The 22,612-nt window shown below is 44.0% G+C and overlaps 1 protein-coding gene across 2 annotated transcripts in view; it reads right to left on the bottom strand.

Annotated features, from left to right (window-relative positions):
* LOC134460791 (FERM, ARHGEF and pleckstrin domain-containing protein 1-like) overlaps window positions 1-15,353 on the bottom strand; it is an 80,125-nt gene extending 64,772 nt beyond the window's left edge. For both annotated transcript variants that reach the window (XM_063213339.1, XM_063213340.1), the window contains exons 1-2: window positions 15,207-15,353; window positions 10,195-10,401 (exon numbers count right to left, since the gene is read on the bottom strand). In XM_063213339.1, the coding sequence (XP_063069409.1) occupies window positions 10,195-10,365 (171 nt within the window). In that variant the 5' untranslated portion in view covers window positions 10,366-10,401; window positions 15,207-15,353. The remainder of the gene's footprint in view (window positions 1-10,194; window positions 10,402-15,206) is intronic.
* Window positions 15,354-22,612: the final 7,259 nt, after the last annotated feature.

Here is a 22,612-nt window from a genome sequence, read left to right as displayed (position 1 = left end):
AGACGGCCATCCTAAGCAGCCCATTTGGGTGGGAAACCACCCAATCTGGCAACAAGGGCTGAGCAGGAGCATGAAGGAGGAGAAGTGGAGCGTCTTGTCTGTTCACCTCAAGTTTCCTCTGCCAGCGTACTGAGCCTGTCTGAAGGATCTCCATGGTAACCTTGAGACAGGCCAGGCGGACGGACAGACGGACAGACGGACAGACGGACAGACGGACAGACGGGTAGATAGATAGATGGAGCTTCTTCTGGCACTGAGCCAGCAGATACATAGAGAGCTCAGCCGAGCCGAGCCAGTGAGGAGGAAGACGCAACACAACACAACACAAGCGAGCAGGAGAATATAAAGTGGCCCCTTGATACTGGCAGCCAGCCTCTAACAAAGCAAGCAGCTAAATAATCAGAGCTTAATGAGAGCAGAATGGAGGGATGATCCAACAACATAAAAAAACGAAAAGTCATGAATCACATTCATCTGAAGTCTCACGTGAATGCAAATGGTATTGGAGAAGGAAGATATGGAAATATGAATGTAGGAATCGGGTTCTCAGCGGTTATTGCTGACTGGAGTGAAAGCTTGCTCTCCCTAAGGAGTCAGGATGGCTGCCGGAAGCCTCAAAACAACTTCAGACAACAGAAGATTCCACGACAGCGTATCAGAGATGCTTTTTCTTTCCAAAAGAAATCCCATTGGATGACAGGCATTATGTTGTTGCTGTTGTGTTTTTCTCCCACTTCCCTCAACATCACAAGACACTTGCTCCCCAGTCCCCAAAAAACAGTTGTTGTCAGGCAACCTTCTCATCATCACTTTTTTAAACCACTGTTTATTAAGCATCCAAACTTAGATCAGTCTTTTCTTAGAGTATTTTCTTAATCACCCAAGCTTAAAGCTGCAAGCCAATCGTGTTGTTGCTTGGCAACATTTGCTGAAAATATTGCTTCAATGCATTATCCCCTTCAAATACTCACTAGAATGGTTTACTTCATCCAAGCATCAATCCCTCTACAATAATGGCACTAAGTCTGTATTGACTCAGAAATGTCACTGTGCTTTAGGGCTGCCACTGTGGCAGGCAGGCAGGACATCATTACGCATTCCCAAGGACAGAGAAAAAAAAACACTAAGCAAACAAACTAACCGCTCCAATCTGTTTCTGCCAGCTCGATCACAACAGGCTCATCATTCTCCTTCACAGCGGGTCAAAAGTGAACAGCGAAACTCTGCTTACAAATGTTCTACGTCGATTCATATCAAGCATTCTGGGACACTGTGAGCTGTCGGCAGTATTCACAACTTTTTTTTAGATCAGTCTAGATCTAAAAACTGCTGAAATTCTCAATGTCATTCACTACACTGCGTCAAAACGAGAGTATAACGCTGCCCATATGGTCAAGTGAGCCCTTAAAAAAAAAACGGAGCTGAAACACAAGTGCATCCTATATGATTAAATCAAGAATGCTTACTACTTTCCAACATTTTTCATCACACAATGGTAACATGAATGAATGCATGTACACATTTTGGATAAAAATGGAGTTACAAGATGTGGAAGTGTTGAGGAACAGCCTCCGGAAGTGATGAAAAGAATCATACATATCAGACAAAAATTCAAGAATTAGTTAATGAATTATGTTGCAATAATATTTTGCTATTGAGAACCCTGTTGATGATGCTCTTAGCTAGTTGGACTACCATGTCACACTTGTTCATTGATAAGCAATTTTACAACGCCTTGTTAACTGTGAGGGGTGTTAACCCAGTGATGAGCAGAGGTAACCGAAAAAAAGTTTTACCACAATGTGCTAAATTGTGTATAATGGGTGCAGAACAACATCTCCAGAGTCCGGAGTAAGCCAATGTTTTTAAGAGATGCCACAGCATCAGTTTAGTACTTTAAAAAGCTGTTCTATCACAAGTACACCACATATATGTAATCAGGGAGGCATTCACACTTCCAGCATAGCTGTTATCCCCGTGATATCATCACCAGATGACAACAAAAGCCACCAGCCAAAGCAGTCGGCCATGACTGCCATGCGGCATGAGAAATATTCTCCACGCTGCTGCACCATACACTGTATTTTGATGCGGTGACTACGAACCAACTGTATAAGCACTGCGCGCTATGTGAACTAATGTCTCGAGACTAATGCATTTGAATGAAGAGTTGGAGGAGTCGGGTCGGGTCTGAGCGTGGCTAAACTTGTTTCCCGCAAAGCCCACACATTCTTCCCTGTCAGGGGCCTGGTCTGGAGGGGCAGAGAGAGACTGAGCTGGGTGGAGAGGTGGTCTGTTAGAGGAGCCGCGGTTTCCGAACTTTACCATGACAAGACCCCCCCATATACCGGTAGATTACAGCCAAGGCTCCCCTTACATGGGTCGGGCCACACTATTTTTCCTGTGCTCTTTCACAACCCACAACCCATTAGGATATAAAATAATATCAATAGCAACAGAAATATTGCTTAGCTTATTTTTGTTTTATTTTGTTCAGTTTCACATTATTCACATTATTCAGGTCATTCAATTATTTGTTTTTTTGTTGTGCTATACTTTTCCTGCCATCCTGCTGTGCTGCAGCACCCCTAGCACCTCTCCTTGCAGCCCCCCAGGGGTCCACACGGCCCCCACTTTGAAAACCACTACTGTGTCAGAGAGAACTGACACTTGGCAGCTGGACTGGACACCCATATGGATCCTTTCTCCATATAGGCCGTCATAACTTCCATGATGGTCACAGGCCAACTGGAGAGACGGAGAGCCAGTGGTTCCAGTTGCACAACAGCCCAAATGTGTGTCAGCAATGCATGTATAAAAATGTACTGTGACATATGGAAAGTAATCTCAAATTGGTCCTGTATTATACTACAGTAATGTGTGTGCAACAGAAAAAAAACGGATTCATAAGTACATCCAAAACATCCTGATGATTTTCAAATTCTAATGTAGAGCCATTATTGCTCTGTTTATGCTTTTTTTTTTTATGTTTTTGCCTGATGTTTCTAGATGGCTCACAACAACACATTAACGTGTTTTGCATTCTGCATTACCACTTGTTTGGCCAAAATCCAACCTGTGGAGCCTTGAATTCCCCCCAAACAAGTGGGGCCCCCTCCCTCATTAGTATTCACTGGCGATCGGGGCCTCTTGACTGAGTTGGCCAAGGCCTGTAATTACTTTGCACCTCACATGAGTAATTGAATGCTTACTGAGAGAAAATCAGTCAGTTGATCACTGTGTTGACGCTCGCTGCCATGTTTGTCCCAAAGAAACTGGGAGGTCTCCCGTGACCCGTTTTCTGGACTCTTCTGTTATTTGCGTTGTTGTTTTTGTTGTCGTTTTCCATCTTGAAACATGAGAATGAGGCAATGAGTTCTCTCAAAGCATGTTAGTGAACGGGTCAAGAGACAAAATGGTAAACATGTTCAGGCAAGGCCAAGCCACGCCTGTATATAGAGCCTGAGTGCACACGCTATCCAGCAATTATTTCGATTTAGCAATTACAGCCCATTATCACCATGTAATAAAAATGCTATTAGATGCCTTAACACTTCAGCATAAAATCTCTCCATAGACTTTCTCAGTCTTCTCATAGACTAATGTTAGTGTTTCTCAACAGGGGCTCTACAGTCGGGAGGGGGAGGAGCTTAGTTGCCATTGGGGGGCATTAATCTGTTTTGCTTTTTTAATACTAAAGGGGGGTATTGGCAGGCTTACGATGTGGTCCATGGGGCGGTTATTCAAAAAAGGTTGAGAACCACTGGACTGACGTTTCTATCTACTGCTCTCTGACCCCTGTGTCCTTTCTCACAGTTTGGAACGGGATACGCGGATTACACGCAAAGACAACAGCGGTCTCAGCTGGACTGGCCCAATACGGTCGAGTGAACACTGGGGTGCTGTTGGGCAAACTGAGCATTCTTGTGTTTGTTGCTGTTCTGCCATGCGCATGTCTCTCTACCCTGAGAGCGTTAGCAGGGCTGGACGGGCCATCTGGCATAGCAGGCATTTCCTGGTGGGCCCTGCACCCTTGTAGGCCCCTATTTTCAGAAATGTAATATTTTTTTTTTCTTTTACATTTCTGGAAAAAGGTTGCCCACAAGAGTGCAGGGCCCACCGATGAGTCAGTTCTGCGATGCTAATTATAAGGGGCCCCCTGTAGCCCCTTAATGCACGCCGTACCTCCTGTGGCACGCTGTAGTAGACATTGAAAGTTAACTACTAAAGTACTACACCACTATGACAGTGCACGGGGCCTTTAGTAATACATTACGACTTGGTCACTGCCATTCTGGTGACAGCTCATTTATAATGCCGTGTCTTAAGGGGTTAAGCCAAGAGTGCCCGGGCCCTATTTCTCCCCTAGTCCAGCCCTGTGTGTTAGCCAATGACCTCCACAGTCAAAAGAGGCCAATCGTGACTAGAGAACACAGCCTTCTCGTCTCCGTCCTCCACGCCATGACGTGTTAACACAAAAACCCTGGCAAGATGAAAGGAGAAGACGGGCAGGGGCGGGCGGGGAATTAAACATCTCTAAAGATGTAGATTAGACTGCATGTAAAGTAAACCCAGGGGGCGAGAGCTAATTAACAGAAAAAAATGTGCAAACGTGGTGAAATATTGAAAGGATCCATCCGGCCAACAAATGACATGGGGGATGGTGGGGAGTTGTAATCTTCAGTTGCTCATTAGAGCATTGTTAAACCGCTACCGCAGATCTAAAGCCAGATATCATAGCGCAGCTCTTAAAAGGATTATCTACTGGTATCACCATGAGCTCACTTTCACTGTCAACAGTTACACCAGTTCAGTTAGTGAGTTCATAAATAACACTCTAGTCTTTACACTTCACACCAGTTAGGGCTGCCGTCATAAATAACGCTCATGCAAATTGCCTCCAGAGCTTCACACACAACACAAACAGTGTTTCATGTCAAAAACAAGTGCACAGAGCTGCAAAACATGATTTTATGTCATGGGCTTTAAAACTGACAACAAATACATGTAGATGATCGCTGCTTATGATCACAAAGCAATGATGACAGACAAAGAAGTATGTAACTAGACTTGGCAGCCCATAAAAAAGATGTTATATCAGATGAATCCTAAGGAAAAGGCGCCTGCAAAAAGGCCAGTAACTGTTCTATTATTTAGGGTGCTTTTGTAGAGGAAGAACCCATGAGGAACTGGTGGGCCATCATAAATATGTTCAATGGACTGTAACCGAAGCCAGTGTGTGAGGCCACCCTGCATTTGGAGCATAAAAGACACATTTTAGACGGGGGAGGGGGAGGGGGAGGGGGAGGGGATGGGTTTTACCATCCATCCCTTCAGGGCAGAACACATTCATCATTTCCCCCTCAAATGCTGTTACTGTTTAAGGTTCCATCTGTAAATAACTGCAGACACAAAATAGCCATCAGATCAGGTTCTGGACTGGAGGACGCATATTTTCGCTCATCACCTGACAAAAGCAAGCACACAAGACGCAACCAGGAAGTCCGAGAAGACAAACAAAAACGCAAATACAAACAAAAACAGGAAGGGGAATGCTCTTTGGAGCTGCGCTCAATTTCACTTAAACCTTAAGGTTACTGCAATCTGTGTGGTTTCCCATGAATGGTTCTTTACTTGGGACAAATATGGAACATCCCCCCATTCCCCTGGGGGCACTGCCCCTCCCCCCCTTCACGCTACACAGTCGATCGTCCCCAGCTGACAGTCCCACAAACACCAACACATGTCTTCATAATAGCCTTAAATGTTCCCAGGGTTGTAGTCAAATAAAGCATCTCCACCGTGTGAGCACTTCACAATGTTTTTTATTTTATTTTTTATCTCAGTTCGATATGAGATAATGTATTCATGAAGGAATTCAATGAATCTGCCAATGCAACAGAGAAACGATGAGTGCATTTCCTGCCGCCCTGTTTAGACAAAAAGATCTCATCTCCATCGTTATTCAACTGACTTAAATGTTCTCCAGACAGACAGACAGACACCCCAAACCCCTTTATCAAAGCTGGGAGCCTCCTCCAACCACAGAAGACAAATTGTTCACACTGATAAGACAGAAGAAGACGTGTGTGTGTTTTTTTTTCCGAGCAGGCCAGGGAGTTGTTGCATTGGAAGGAGAACATCAATATGCTGGCCCGCTCACCAGTTTGCCAGCGGCCTACCTAATCAAACTCATGCAACCCAGCTTGGAGAAGAGAGGGGGAAAGGGAAAAGAGGATATTTCCCATCCATCAGCCACAGCCTCTTTTAAATTTCCCATTAGTTCCATCAGCATGCATACAGGCAGCAGCTTTCAGCCACTGTGTGTGCGTGCGTGTGTGTGTGAGAGAGAGAGACAGACAGAGAGAGAGAGAGAGAGAGAGAGACAGAGAGAGAGAGAGAGAGAGAGAGAGAGAGAGCGAGAGAGAGAGAGAGAGAGAAAGAGAGAGATGGGTGGGGGAGTGTAGCTAGAGATAGCTATTAAATTCACAAATGTCACAGACAGGAGGTGACACGAAGGAGAAAACATCTTATTTTTCTACAGGGAAAGAAAACTGCAGTGCAGAGTGTCTGAAAACCAACAACAAATGTCCCACATCAGCCACTGAACCAAACCTCAGCTGGCAGCTTGTAACACAATGACATTTTGCAACAAGCTAACATCATTCTGTAAATTCTTTGCACAGGTCCCCAGAATCAGAACTGGCAATACTGCAAGACTGGAATGCGGAGGAGACTCAGACTACCGGTAGTCTCCTGACAACAGAAAACTCTTCAAAAACGATTTCTTAACATCCGTGAAACAGGGCTGTAACGATACTGTATCACGCCGAGAAATCGTGATACGCACAGTCACGATACTGTATCGCAGTGCACAAAGGCAATAAACTTAAACAGATAGTAAACTTTTTCAAATTATTAGTAGACTCTTGTAACCTGTTTTACCTATAAACTCAGTTTAAACTCAATCAGTTTTTATTCATCGTTTTATTTTACAATGTTGTGCAAATGTGAAAAAGCAAATCAACTAATTTAAAAAGATACAGTTAAATCGGGTGTATTGTACAGCGCTACCATGAAAATGGTCAGGGTCATTAAAACAAACACATAAGGAGATTTATGGTCAGATAGCAGGTAAACAGGTCAAGTAGAAAAGGCAACTGCAAAGATTAAATCTGGAGTGAATTGAGCATTTTCTCTCTCTCTCTCTCTCTCTCTCTCTCTCTCTCTCTCTCTCTCTCTCTCTCTCTCTCTCTCTCTCTTCAATCTGCACAGGTCTGCATGGTTAACAAATCTAGTGAAGATGCTGAAACACCTCACCGTGTGTGAGTGGAGTGGTGCTTTCATATATTACTTTCCCCCCTCAAAATACACCCTCTGCGGCAAAACAAGGTCAGAATCTAGGGCAAAACTCAGCACATCTCTATACCGATTTGTCTTCATTGTGTCTGAAAATACACTGAATGTCTATTCTGTCAAAACACAAGGGTTTTCGTGTGTGGTGCAATGGCATTACTGTGTGGCTGACTGGCACCAGTGGCAATCTTCTTATGGTCCAGTCCTTATGCAGAGAGACGGCGGTCGTCACCAGTCACAATACTACCCTGCATTTGTTCGCAATGGTACTGAAAGGAAGCACTGTCTGCAAGCTATACTGGCTATACTGGTGTGAATCGATGGACAAGTGTAATGTAATGTAATGTGAATGGACAAGGACAGACAAGGACATCGCCACAACAGACCCACAAGATGAGGGTCATAGAGCATAGCTTTAAGCTAATACACCCATTTTAGCCTGATGACTCGTATATGTTGATTAACCTTTGGTGCCTGGAGACACATATACGCTGCATTCAGTGCATTCAGGCTCTTGAGATTTTATCTTTTTTAATAAAAATGTGGGTATGTTACAGCTGAATGAACACATTCTAATGCAAGATGAAGGTCTTAGGGTTTAAATGCAACTTATTTCATGTTTTTATGTGCATCAGAGGCTAAGATATTTTGTTTTTTATAGGCTGAGGGCAACTTTTCCAACAAGGGCTTAGGCATTCAGCAGGCATTTTTTGCAGGTGCTTTAGGTATCAATGGGTTAAGCCACAGTTGTTGACTCGCAGCAGCTGTTGAATCACAGCATCAATGGTTTCAATTCTAAATAAAATGACATCTTTTCAGTTGCACAAGCACTCAGAAAAAATGCTCCATCTATATTCTCTTATGGCTTTGAGAAGCTCAGAGCTCTCAGCCAGGGAGAATCATCCGAGGTTTACTACAGTATACTTTGAATGCTTTTAGTTCACGTTACAAATCTAATCACAAATGTCAGCGTGCTGGATGTCTTCTATCCTGCGTGCAGACATATGGTGCAGTATCCTGTACGTTCAGGTGTAAGGTGCAAGGTGAAGGCGAAACGGGCCCAGCAGTTAGGGTGAGAGTGAGTCTACCACAAAGCAGATTATGCAGAGACACCACGTAGCCTGTCCTCTCGGTTCCTTTCTGTTTGTCCTCCTCGTGACAATAGTTTGTCACGCTAATTTAAACACACACCGCTCTCGTGACTCACTGTACTCTAGCAATAGAGTCGACACAGGAAGTCATACAGTGAACTGTGGGAAGGAAAGTTAAGCTCGGTTCAGTTGGACGCATGCCAAAGAAAACTTGGGACAAAACTGTTTTTTTTTTTTTTTTAAGACATGCATCATTAACACAAGTACCTCTTGGAGATATCCCCTACTTAAAGCTCTCCCCTCATCTACACACCAATCTCTCTGTTTTGTATCTTGGGGCTTTCGTTTTCTGTCTTTCCCAAGTCTGACTCTTTGTTGTTAGAGTAAGGGCCTGTGGTCAGGGGAAAAAAATAAAAGCAGCCAACCATGCAGAAAATCGCATACCCAAGTTCTGTGTTTCTACTGTACCTGACACCATACAGTTCACATGGTTGCTGAAAACATTGCCAGGGCTTTGAGATTCTTCCAAAAAACACTTTTTCATGAAATACGTCATAGTGAAGTACTTGTTTATTTCAGTTATTTCAGTTTTCTAGAAAGTCTGGCTGTTTCATTGTGACCTTCAGCAGCACAACAATGCCAGCAAAGAAATTCTGGAGTTTTATTCTGCTTGCGAGAGGCAATTTTATAACATTCATATGTTCATATCTTGTTCTCCATTTTTAAGTGGAAAGTTACTGTCCAAAGCACGGCACAGTTGAGGCGCTTCAAAAGATTACTGCTACTTTGCCTTGAAAAAAAGTTATAAAAACGTAAAGAAGGAATTGTTTTAACAGTTCTTTATAACACAATGTTACTACCTCAGCATGGGTGAATTTTTCCAGCTCGAGGCAAAAACTGCCTGAGCATTATGCTACAGTGGCAGATAGAGCAGTATCCCTTCAAGGTCAAAGTGGAAATTTGCACCGTGTTAGCCCAGCTTCAAAACAAATATATATTACATTGTACATCAAATGAAACAGGAGATATGACTTGATCTTTGACCTAGAATAACTCCATACTTAATAACACTATAATAACTCATGAATGTATTCCATACATTCACACACATATCTCTTCGCTTAATTCATGACCACTACTACCATTTGGACAATCCATCTATTCCAGCAAGCTTCCATCGTCAGAGACCTTTCCACACAAGCCCCTTCACTGGCCATGTTTAAGCAACACCTTAAGACACATCTCTTCCTGGAGGCTTATGGCTGCTAGTTCCACAAGCACTTTCACTTACATGCATTCACACACACGCTCACACACTGACGCGCACACACACACTCACACTTTCCAACACAACACTCTGTGAAGCGTCCTTGGGTGTTTTGAAAGGCGCTATATAAAACGAAAGTATTATTATTATTATTATTATTAATATATCAACTTCAAACTGTGCTGCTACAAGCCTCCCACCCCACTGAACTACACCCTGTCATCTGTATAGTATATAATGCACTGTATGTCACACAGCTTCCAGTAAAAAAGGTAAGAGCTGCCCTACCATGGCTTAAGCGGTAGGGCACTGCACTGTTACACCGGCGACCCGGGTTAGATTCCAGCCTGGATCCTTTGCCGACCCTTCTCTTTCCCCATTCGCTTCCTGTCTACCACTTAACTGTCTTATCAAAGCCCAAAAATATGTCTTAAAAAAAGAAAGGTAAGAGAGCAGGACACATGGCATGGCAGCACTCACCGAGATGTCGAAGAGCTCCTCTGTGTCATCTAGCATGCGCACCCTGACGGTGACCTGTCGTCCAGGGGGCATGGCGGGCGGCTTATGGCCCGGGGCCAGCGTGCTGATGGCCATGGTCTCAGGGGCGCCCAGCCGCTGGCCCGCCGAGGCACGCAGCTCTGGATCCAACATGGCGTGCCGCGTACGTCCTGGATACGTCCTTCAGTCCTGCACATTCATAGAGGACACATGTCTTAGTGCATGTATATACTGTACAGTACACTTGCTGCCTTCTGTAGGGTGCATGTATGTACTGCAGTGTTTTTAGTGCTCAGTGATGGTGGTGCAAAAAAGGAGAGGGTCTTTGGCTAGCAACAGCAACACTTAGAGAGTGAAGTTAAAACAGCCGTTGGTTTTCAGAGTAGAAACAAAATTGTCGTGGTAACACTATCTCATCGCAACTTCTTTATTGACCAAAGAGAATTAGGTTTTTGAAAACATTAAGAAGGAAACAGAGGAAACAGAGGAAAAAACTGTCTGACATCACTTGTGCAGAAAAAATCAATTAGCTTTCTTCATTTCCTTTTAAGGTAAAACATATATGGTAACAGCAACCAATTAGGTCAACTTTCTGATATAAAACGAGAATGAACTGTGCTGTAGCCAAATTAGACGAAGACATAGCAAATCCAAACTCGTGTTCCTGACAGAGGCAATGAGAAACCCAGACATGCCAGAGAGAGCCATCAAAACAACAAAACATATTAAGCAGCATGTCGGCCAGAGGATGGGCAAAGTGCCCCGCGGCCCAGCCAGAGTGCTGCGGAGTTTAGTCACACCCAGATGACAGTGAGCGAAGAGCTGCCAGCAGCATCACAACACCACACCAGTGTTGCCAGATTGGGCTGGTTCCCGCCCAATTCAGCTGCTTAGGATGGCTGTGTGTGGGTAAAAATGGCATTTATCAGAAAAACCTGCCCACTTTTTGCCATAGAAATCAATAGAATTGGGCGGGATTTTGTGCTTCTAGGCGGGTTTTGAACATTTTTTGGGCTGGAAATCATCAGCCTCATCTGGCAACCCTGACTGGAAGCTGCCTGGTGCCTCTATACGTACTCCAATGATAGTTCAACACCAGACCCAGCAGGGAAACAAGAGGAATGTACCTTATCAGGAACATCAATATATGTCATGGAAAAAGAAAACAAACCCTTCACTTGTTGGACTTTGAAAACGTCAAACTAAATCACAGTTTGATGAATGTCTTGACAAGCAGGATAAGTGAAGTTGGGTAACCCTTCCCAGCCACAATCCGACACACACACACACACACACACACACACACACACACACACACACACACACACACACACACACACACACACACACACACACACACACACACACACACACACACACACACACACACACACACACCACCCATATATGTCATGGAGAAAGGAAACATATCCTTCACTTACTTGGACTGTAAAATGTGAAACTAAATCACAGTTTGATCAATGTCTTGACAACAAGCAACACACTACTCCCCCAAACCACCCCAGAGGCTCTCTCTGTCTGTAGACTTCTGCTCTGTTTATCACACATTCCATTTCAGTGATGTAACCTGAAGACCTGAATGAAGCGCATGAGGGTGGGGGTCAGCGAGCGTGTTTGGGAGAGCGCTGTGGAAACCTCCCCAATTAGCCTGACCAGCCTTAAGAACCCTGGACAAGTGCCCTTTGTGTGTCCCGCAGACCTACAGCCCAGTTAAAAGGGAAAATGACATTTACAACATGAGGTGTTTTCTAAGGTAGGCCCAGATAACCGCTGGTACTATTCATCAATACACAATTCAAGTTGCCAAACAAGATATTGATTCAATTTGACTATTCCCGTCTGCAACCCCCAAGCTTAGTTGCTCTACGTTGTCAGATGTCACATGACGCTCACTGCTGCTACAGAAGGATTAATTTCAGCCACTGATGAGGTTTCTACTCTGCCGTTCTTAGCCCATTAAGACATTATTATAAATTTGCTGTTACCAGAATGGCAATGACCGAGTCATAGCGCATTACCAAAGGTCCTGTGTTATGTCATAGTATTGAAGTACTATAGGTAGGTAACCTTTCAATGACTATTACAGCATGCCACTGGAGGTACAGTGTGCATTAAGGGGCTATGCACTGTGCAAAAGAGTTCAAAGATTGGGAAGAAACTTAAAAAAAGCTGTGCAAAAATGACACACCATTAACACCTATATTAAATATGTTATGCTAGGTCAGACAGAGTGTCTGATGAAGGCCTAGTGCCGAAACGTCAGCACAAAAAGAAAAAGAAAAAAGTGGTGAATTGTGAAGAAGCAGTGTCGCGCTCTTCCTTGAGTTAAATGAAGACTGGAGTACCTTGAAAAGCTGCACCTGCTAAAAAAGAAACATTCGAGGTGTGCGGGCTCTCACCAAAAACTTTGTTATGCTAGGTCACAGGACAACTAAACCCAAGACGTGATGGTAGCCCCTGTCCCGGCCGCCACTAGGACGTTGTAATAATCACTGAAAAAACTTTACTACCACAGCACTACACTTCTATGACACAGTGTGCACAGCCTTTAGTGAATACATTACAACTTGGTCATTGCCATTCTGGTAACAGCTCATTTATAACAGCGGTAGTGTCTTAAGGGGTTTTAATGACCATAGTCAATGTAAGGCACCCATTATTACCAGCAGCTGTCTGAAAGCCTTCAAATAATGTACTGTGCGCAGCATGCTCTTCAAGGCACTGTGAACACTACCACGTGGACATGTGAATTACACTTCTCCCACGAGGACTCTGCCCAATGCTGCAGTTAAACGCCTTGGATCATCCCTATACCGTGGCTGTAACGGTAGGGCACTAGACTACTATGCCGGCGACCTGGGTTCAATTCTGTCCCGGGTCATTTGCCAATCCCTCCCCATCTCTCTCCCCACTCATTTCCTGTCTGTCCTTCACTGTTCTGTGAAGAATAAAGGCAAAGCCCCCCCCCTTCTTTAAAAAAAAACCTCATTGGATCTAATGTGGATACCTTGTAAGGAGCAGAGGTGACGATGACCCCTGCCTGCCCTCAAGCCTATCCATCATCCATCGATCCCCACCAAGCCCTCGTCCCATGTCATCCCATGTGAAGTGAAAGCCCAACTGGGAAACTCCAATTGCCATTGTCATTGTGACACAGCACTCCACAGCACACAAGTGCACACCACACACAACCAAATTGCATTTATACCCCCACCTTCCAAGGGGGCAGTCACCAATGGCGCCCCAAGGGAGCAGTGCAGCGGGACGGTACCATGCTCAGGGTACCTCAGTCATGGAGGAGGATGGGTGGGAGCACTGGTTAATTACTCCCCCCACCAACTTGGCGGGTCGAAACCCGCAACCTTTGGGCTACAAGTCTGACATCCTAACCACTTACCCATGACTGCTGCCCATATGGCTATGAGGCATGTGGAAAAACTAGTGCAGAACCATGGCTTGTTACCTGGTAGAAAATGACAGAACCTGAGATGACAAAGGTTCATTGCCTTACAAACTGTACTAATTAGGAAGAGTGTTTGATGTCCAATCCTTTCATTGTGCCTCTCTTCACTTGTTTGCGTCCATATTTCCCATATGAGGGGAAGGAGGGGGGAAGTGCACGTCCATAATATAAGTTTGGACTGGAACAGAGAGCCCTCTGTCAGTGTTCGGCCAACTGTCATCTGCTGGATAATTCACAACTCCTTTAGGCAGCGAGCAGAGTGGAGCGCCACAGCTGCATTGTATATCAGCTAAGCCTGGTTGAGACTCATATTTCCACCAATGGCACTGATGGTCACATAGTAGGCGATACTGAGGAGCCAATCTACCACCGTAAGGGTGTGGTTCAGAAATGCCTAAATAGAAATGCTTAAGGCTCAAGCCAACACCACCACAAACCATATGAATAGATCAGGATGAGCTGCTCGAAACCACAAAGAAAACCATCCCAAGTCATGGCACTCGACTGTTGCACGCTGCATGGCTTGTGGATGGGGGGAGGGGAAGTCTTTGACAGATCTCAGAGGCAAGAGATCATCTGTCACCACTCACCAACATTCATGCCATGCACCATTCACCAACTCCACAGCCTGGTCCACCACAAATCTGTAAGAACCTGTCTTGTTTTTTATTGCCTTGACAAAATAGGCTATCTAACCTCTGACGAGAATACGACCTGGACGTAACAATAACAATAGCACCACCTAATCGACTTGGTCTTAAATAAAACACTGATGCTTTTCTGAATACCCACATAATTAGTGCTCGCTTATGCCGCATTAGTTAGGCTGAAAGGAACTGTTTCAGACGCCCAGTATTTGACAATGTAGGTTAACATTAGAACTACACTAATCCTTCAGGCTATCCTTGTCTCCAGCATGGACGTGGAGATCATCAGATGTGAGCATCTTGTGACGAGATGAGGGAAAGGGCAAACACGTTGGTGGTGGTATCACTAAAAGACTATAATCAGTTATACACCATATAGAGAGAGTCTTATTTTAATTTTTAAAAGACAAAAAATGAATGACAGCGTGCACCACAAAACGACACCCCACCGGCTCCCCTGCCTGCATCCTTGCCAACGATTCGAATGCCGGGCAGGCAGGCATGTGTGGAACTTTTGCAGCTGAGAAATTCGAACACTGCAGATTACCACCGCGTTTGCTACATTGTAATAACCTAACAACAATCAACCTTGAGATGTGTTAATGCGACCTTAACACGGTCTATTTCAATGGGAATTTCGGGCAAATCGCTACATACTACACAGCACTGCTTTCACTACCGATGGTCTCCCGGGTGGCACAGGCTAATAAAGAGTTATAACAATTAAACCGCTTAAATCGAGACCCAACAATGTCACCAATACCCCCAGGTTGTTCTCGGCTTTAGAGCTTATCTCCCTCAGAGACAGAAGTTGTGTTACTACCGTTTTCCATTCAGGAAAATGAGAACATACGATTACTTACCCTGCTTGAAATCTTGCTAAATCCAAGCGTGATCGCCCCAGAGGTAAAATAATAAAATATTCAACAGCAAGTTGATCACCCTCTCCACCTTTCCCGTGTCAGATGCTTCTTGCAGCGGGAAGGACCTTCTCCTTGGTCGCCATGTCGGACGACTGCCTGCCTGCGAAACAGGATTACATTGAAACGAGCGGCAGATCCACACGCAGCCTGTTACTCAAACAATAAAAAGGACGTGCACTGCCTCCAGCCATAGTAATTGGCATTGCAACTGTAAGAGCAGCGAGATGTCTTCAGACATGAAACAGCTCTCTGGTACCATCTGGTGGTAGTCAGAAGGAGTGCGTCTTCAATTGCCCAATTAACACAAATCAGCAGCAATGCTCATGTATTGCCTATTTATCAGGACTCCTTATGCCTTAATGTGGGCTAACGGTTGTCAAAAGTGATTTTATAATTAAGAAAAAAATAGGTTATACAGACAGACGGGCAGATGTTTCATGTGCATTTATTCATATTATTTATACAATAGTTTTCAAAGTGGGGGCCCGGAGGCCGTGAGGGGGTGCAAGGGGGGCCGTAGCAGGTTGGCAGGAAAATAATACGAATAATTAATATACACCAAAATAAAAATAAGATAAACAATATTCACACAAGTTCACAACGGCTCGCACACCTTGAACATTTCTTTGTCATCAGTTGCAGCTTTTCAAGGTAGGCCTACTATTCAGTTGTCAGAGGAACAGGGCAGCACTGCTTCTTTGTGGTTTCACCACTTTATATTTGGAGTGCTAACATTTTCGTCACCAGGCCTTCATCAGAATCTACAATCTAGACTCTCTATGTGTTGAAATAATGGTGCGCCAAGGGAGCAGTGCGGTGGGACGGTACCATGCTCAGGGTACTTAACACTAGAACTACCACGGAGGGGTCAATTGACCTTTTTACCTAAAAGCCCCACAAGGGGGTCATTTGACCCTTTGGACCCCCTGCGGACACTCCTTTTGTTGTGGAAATGTGGCTGTTAGCAGCTCACAGCTGTCACTTGAGACACAGAGTGTGAGTGTGTGTGTGTGTGTGTGGATCATTTCCAATGCCTGTTGAGTGCTGTATCTCTGCATCTTCGTTCCTTGGAGAGGAGCTTCTTTCACCACAACATTTTTGAGGGAAATTAAGCAGTAGTCCACATGCACTGGTATTTATCCATCTAACAATTGCCAGGTTGCATTCACATGAGTCGTTATGGTCACATGGCGTGGGAGATTCACACGTTACAGTTTTTCTCGATTGGTTTGGCTAATTTCTCGAAACTGAGATGACATTCTAAAAACAACACGGACAAATCCCCAAACCAACTTGCAATTTCCCAAAACAGAATGGCATTTTTCATTGCTTTCATCAGATATCAAATGCTTTGTACATGTCTCAAATGTTTAGTACATCTCTGCAGATGGATATGCACAAATACCCTTCAGTTGACACATTCAGCATACATTCAGCACATTTTCCAAATAAATTGACCTTGCTTATCTATACGAATTAGACAATTCTCAGTCTAATGGTTGCCCTCTCCAAAACACGTCAGCATTATTTCATTGTGTAAGTCATCATATGCAAAGTGGTCTACGTAGTTCCCAAAACTGTCAAGGACATCATATTTTAAGAATTTCATTACATAGTAAATTCATGACAGTGTTCAACAGGTCAGATGGTATTGTAACTTTACTAGTTAGTAGAAAATAATTTTACAACCGTGTATACTACAGTTTCCAGTTATTTGGCTAATTTCATGACATTTTTTCAAACGACATTCTGTTTTGAACAATTGCTAGTTGCTTTGGCATTTGTCCATGTTATCTCTGTTTTGAGAAATGAGCCAAACCCATGAGAAACCTGTGATATATGGACATTACTTTCTGTATATGAATTTACAGTAAAGAAAGTTACTGATAAATGTCCTTGGTAAATTATCTGTGTTGTCAAACTTCAATAGTTTCACTCACTTTTCATTTTTATACATAGTCGAAATCTGTTAGCTGAACGTAGATAAAACACCTAACCATTTTGACTGGCAGTGCTTACACAATGGCAAAGGGACAATGTATTTTGAGGGTACTGATGATATATGTGGGGAAGAAATTTAGTTTTGACACATGGGTAAACTGTTTTTGTGGTGATATGAGCGAGTGATGAGGATCCATGTAGTTATGCTGAACCATCCAGTTTATTTTGACAGAAGGACTAAATTAATGCAAATGAGCCAAAGCAATTGAGAAGGATCTATGCCATTTTGATGGTACTGACTATTTATATGTCAAACGGTTTAGTGCTGATGCAAGAATGAGGTGTTTTGGGAGGTATATGACATTTTGCTAGTTATCTGAACTGTTGTGCAGAAGTGTAAGAATGTTTGTCCAAATGACCCAATGGTTATAGGAATGTCATCTCAGTTTCAAGAAATGAGCCAAAACAATCGAGAAAAAACTGTAATTCAACCATTATCTGGTTGCAGTCATATGATTCGTCATGATCACATGGGACATTCACACGTTCGTTCATTGATGACTTATATGAAGAAAATGTGCTGAGATGTTTTCAGGACAACTATTACACTGAAAATCAACCAATTGGGATAGATCAGCAAGGTACATTCAGTTGAAAATTCTACTAAATGTAAGCTGATTGTGTTAACTGTAGGATACTTGTACATAACCATTTGCAAGGATGTACTAAATGATTGAGACATGTACAAATCATTTGAAATTTGATGAAAGCAATGATAAATGCCATTCTGTTGTGAGGAACTGCAAATTAGTTTTGGGATTTGTCCATGTTTTGAGAATGACATCTCAGTTTCAAGAAATGAGCCAAACCAATGGAGAAAACCGGTAACAAACTGTCCGCCAAACTGTGCTATCTGTCTTTATTGCTGATATCTTCATGCAAGTTGCTATTTACCTGTGGTGACTGATTTTGGAGGCTGACAGCCCTTGGGAAGAAGCTGTCTGTCCCTCTGTCTTGGCTGTTAGCACTGTAAGGTGTGACCCCCTCACCCCTCACCCCACACACGGCCCCTAACAGCCTCATTACCATAACAAAATGAGTGATTAGTGTATTAGGTAAAAGCCACCGGGTCAAATGACCCCTCTCTGGTACTTCTAGGTAGGCAGAAAAATCCTGGTAGTTCTAGTGTTAAGTCATGGAGGAGGATGGGGGAGGAGAGCACTGTTTAATTACTCCCCCCACCAAGTCTGATGCCCTAACCGCTTACCCATGACTGCCCAATACAACTGCATGTTGAAATTGGAATTCTCCTGTACGTCAGAAATATACAAGTGAAAAAATAAATATAGGCCTAATAAATCGACATTTGTGTACCCTTCAACAATATAATATCTGGGCACTATGAAAAACTTTTTGTAAGACTGGTGTGATTCTGTTCTCTGACTTTCCATTTTGGTTCAGCATCAGTGGCGGAGCAATTGCACACAAGGCCCTAGGGCAAAATACTGATAGGGCCTGGTAGGGTCATAATAGGGCCTCCACCACTAATATAGGAGGGCCCAGGGCCCAGGGGCAAATGCTCTGTTTGCCCCTCCTATAGCTACGCCCCTGTCCATGTTGATATGCAAGATAAAACAACAAATAGACATAAATGACACACAGTCTACCTGTACATTGGCTGAAAAAGGAATTTAAGAGGTAAACACAGACTAAGTGGGATAAATCTGTCTTTGGATGTATCTTGAATGCTCAGACTCCCCAACACATCAGCGAATATCCACTACATCTTCAGTTTACACTTTTGCTGTGATGAATGAGTGTCTTCCATATCTGCTAAATAACTTTGACATAATGGTGCCATTCTGTAACGATACCTCACACAAGCCAGAGAGTTTAGTGCCGTTAAACATGCCCGAAAGGCCAGCAGCTACCACTGATTGTGTTGGAGAATATTATAGAACCTCCCTGCTGCCCACCTGCTGTAAGGCCTATTCTGTTCTTCATAAAGCATCTCTGGGTGGCTTTGGGGCATTAGCTGAGACTGCTGGGGCCGTGATGACGCTCGCCCACTCTCTCGCCTCCCTTCACATTCACACACAGCAGCAAGCGGAGCGGAGGCATGGGGAGGCAGATGAAAAGCCTTGGTTGGCAACGGTGCGATGGAGCCAAATTTGGTCTTTACATTCCTTCTGCTGTCCGCCCACCACATCAGTGACTGGCATCAGAAGGCAAGGCAGCCCATTCCATTTGCCTCCTGCGCTGCATGCACTGTTGAAGGCCCTTCTCTTGGCTCCTGGAAACAGCAGAGATGCACCAAACATAGAAGCAGCATAGAACGGCCGTGAGACATTAAGGCTGCTATGTAATGAGTCATTTCTATGCAGGTTGCTTATGGCTATATAAGCATTTTGCACGTCACTTTGCCATGCTGTTGAGTTTATGGATGGGATTGTGTGTTTTTTCCCTTTCACATAGCTTCCTAAAAATAGACCTTTGCAATTACCCTCTGTAATATGAAATCAATCACAAGCTAAACACTGCAGGCACATGGCGGTGTTATTATATTGTAGTGAATATAAACTTTTAATAGGCTACTAATTACCTATCCCTCAACAACAACAACAACAACAACACCAAAATAGCATTGTAAAACACTTTGTTACTGACATATATGTGAAATGCGCTGTAAAAATAAAAATGTAGGCTTCTCACTTATCTTCTTACTTACATCTTTGTACACACACAATTATGACAACATTGCAACACTTCAGTGCAAGCCTGGCAACCTACCCTTGAAAATTCTAGTGTACCTTCAGGGTGAAGGTCAAAGTCTCTGGTCAGAGTAGCTCCAAGCCATGAGAAGAATGATGCAGTGCCCAAAAGAAAGCAGATGGTTATGTACGTGTAGGCCTACAGTTTACACCTTGATCTACTGATAGGCATGGCATCATCATATACCTAGCTCTTCTTAAAACACATAAGAGCTGTGTAGAGAGCTATCTCATTTGTTTTGTTAGCCTGTGTGAGGTACATGTGAATGATGCATACAGCATACTGTAGGTGTTTTTTTCAAACACCATCTGCAATGGGAATGTAGAGCTTAAACGGAAATATATATATATAATATGGTGATATTATGACCAATAAAAATCAGTCTTGCATAAGATGCTGCAGTCCGTAAAATCTTTGCCATTCCCAAGAGCCAACTTAAAGTGTACTCTAGTGCCCACCTCATGATATGAACGTGCTACCATGTGTAAATGGGTGCATTCCAATATGCGACCTTGCGTCCTCCACTTGTGCTTGTGGCCTCACTCCGCCTACAGGCCCCTCCTCCGTGGAGAAAACAAATAAGTTTCCCCGCCGTCAACCTAGCTAAAACAATTTAAAGCCAAAACTATTCTTCATTCACCAGTCAATTTGCAAATGAGAAAATGACTTAACAATTGAGCTTTTGCGAGATATTGAAATACAATGCTGTTGTCAGTGATGTTATCATGACATATTACTTCCTGGTACGAGGCCACAAGCACAAGTGGAGGACACAAGGTCGCATATTTGAACACCATGTGTAAAGCAACTGGAGACCCTGCTGTGGCCTAACGGTAGGGCTCTGGGTTACATCGTCGGCGACTCGGGTTCGATTCCGGCCAGGGTCATTTGCCGATCCTTCCCCGTCTCTCCTCCACTGTCCTGTCAGAAATAAAGGCAAAAAAGCCCTAAAACATATTTTTTAAAAGAGCATCTGGATGCAAAGGCACTGTTGATTAGCGCTTTTGCCAGCTGTCCTTACCTGCTCAGGGAAGTCTTCAGTCTTCAGTCTGAGAGATACCTACTCCTCTTCCCAGGGCCATATTAAGATGGCCTGGGGCCCCTAGGCTACAGGTTGCTGTGGGGCCCCCAGAAGGCAAATCTCACAAAACATGTACGCAGACAGTGTCATATTTAGGAGCAAGAAATTCATGATTTCATTTCAATTCATTTCTACCAACTGTACTCAACACGATGGATGAATTTTTCAATATTGCATCTTGTCACAATTATGCCGTTTTTTTCTTTTGGGCAATCAGGGCCCCCCTGGCAGGTGGGGGCCCCTAGGCTACAGCCATATCTAGCCTGTGCAGTAATCCGGCCCTGCCTCTTCCCTGGGACACGCGTGGCCACCATGACAGAGACAGGCGGAGCGGAACACTGAGGGGCTGCCGCCAGAAGTGTCGTACTCGTAGGCCTACAGGGCTAAAGTGTGACCGAGTTACCAGGGCCCCATGTACATAGGGGGCCCACACCGTCTGATTTACCGTATGTGAAAGCAAAAAAGCCCAACTGGGAAACTCCAACTCCCATTGTCATTGTGACACAGCACTCCACAGCACACAAGCATTCACTGCACACTACGAAATTGCATTTATGCCACACCCGTGCAAGGGGGCAGCCCGCAATGGCTCCCCAAGGGGGCAGGGCAGCAGAATGGCCCTATGCTCAGGGTACCTCAGTCATGGAGGAGGATGGGGGAGAGCACTAGTTAATTACTCCCCCCACCAACCTGGCAGGTCGGGAGTCGAGCCAGCAACCTTTGGGCTACAAGTCTGACGCCCTAACCGAATACCCATGAATACCCAAATGTATATAGATATATCGGTTGGGGGTCCATTGGAGCTGATTGTACGTAGGGCCCACAATTTGCTGCTATGCCCCTGGCTGCCGCCACCACCACTACCATCACCACCAGTGGTGTAGTCTACGTAGAACGCGGGTATACAGAGTATACCCACTTCTAAATTTCAGGGAAAATACCCACTTTAAATTGATTGAGCCATTGTTTTGAATAGCACAAATATATACAGTATACCCACTTCAAAAAATGCTCAAATATACAGTATACCCACCATAAAAAGTAAACTACACCACTGATCACCACTCTCAACGCTGCTGCTGCTGCTGCTGCTGCTGCTTGTGTCACTGCAGACCTCCGGGATGCTGCATTGTTTGTCCAGGTGTCAGAGAGACAGGGATGGCAGCCAGCGGTGTAGTCTACTTTATTTGAGCATATTTTGAAGTGGGTATACTGTATATATTTGTGCTATTCTAAATAATGGATCGATCAATTTGTAGTGGGTATAATGAAACCCCAGAAATTTTGAAGTGGGAATACTGCATATACCTGCGTTCTACGTAGACTGCACCACTGATGGCAGCATGACAAGCAAGCCAGCCAAGACCAAACAGGATATCAAACACTGATAGGGGCGCCGTGGTCTAAACGGCCTGCTCTCATCCTAGCATTATTGGTTACATATGTATTAAGTTCATTATGTCTAACTGTTTAACTTAAACACTTAGGGTTTTCTTTTGCCTTAAGACATGTAAAAGTTTTTATCTTTTACCTGACATGTTTCGACAGTGTT

Source organism: Engraulis encrasicolus, chromosome 13 (assembly GCF_034702125.1).
Source record: "Engraulis encrasicolus isolate BLACKSEA-1 chromosome 13, IST_EnEncr_1.0, whole genome shotgun sequence".
In the NCBI taxonomy this organism is placed as follows: domain Eukaryota; kingdom Metazoa; phylum Chordata; class Actinopteri; order Clupeiformes; family Engraulidae; genus Engraulis; species Engraulis encrasicolus.
This window is presented reverse-complemented; position numbering and strand designations above follow the sequence as displayed.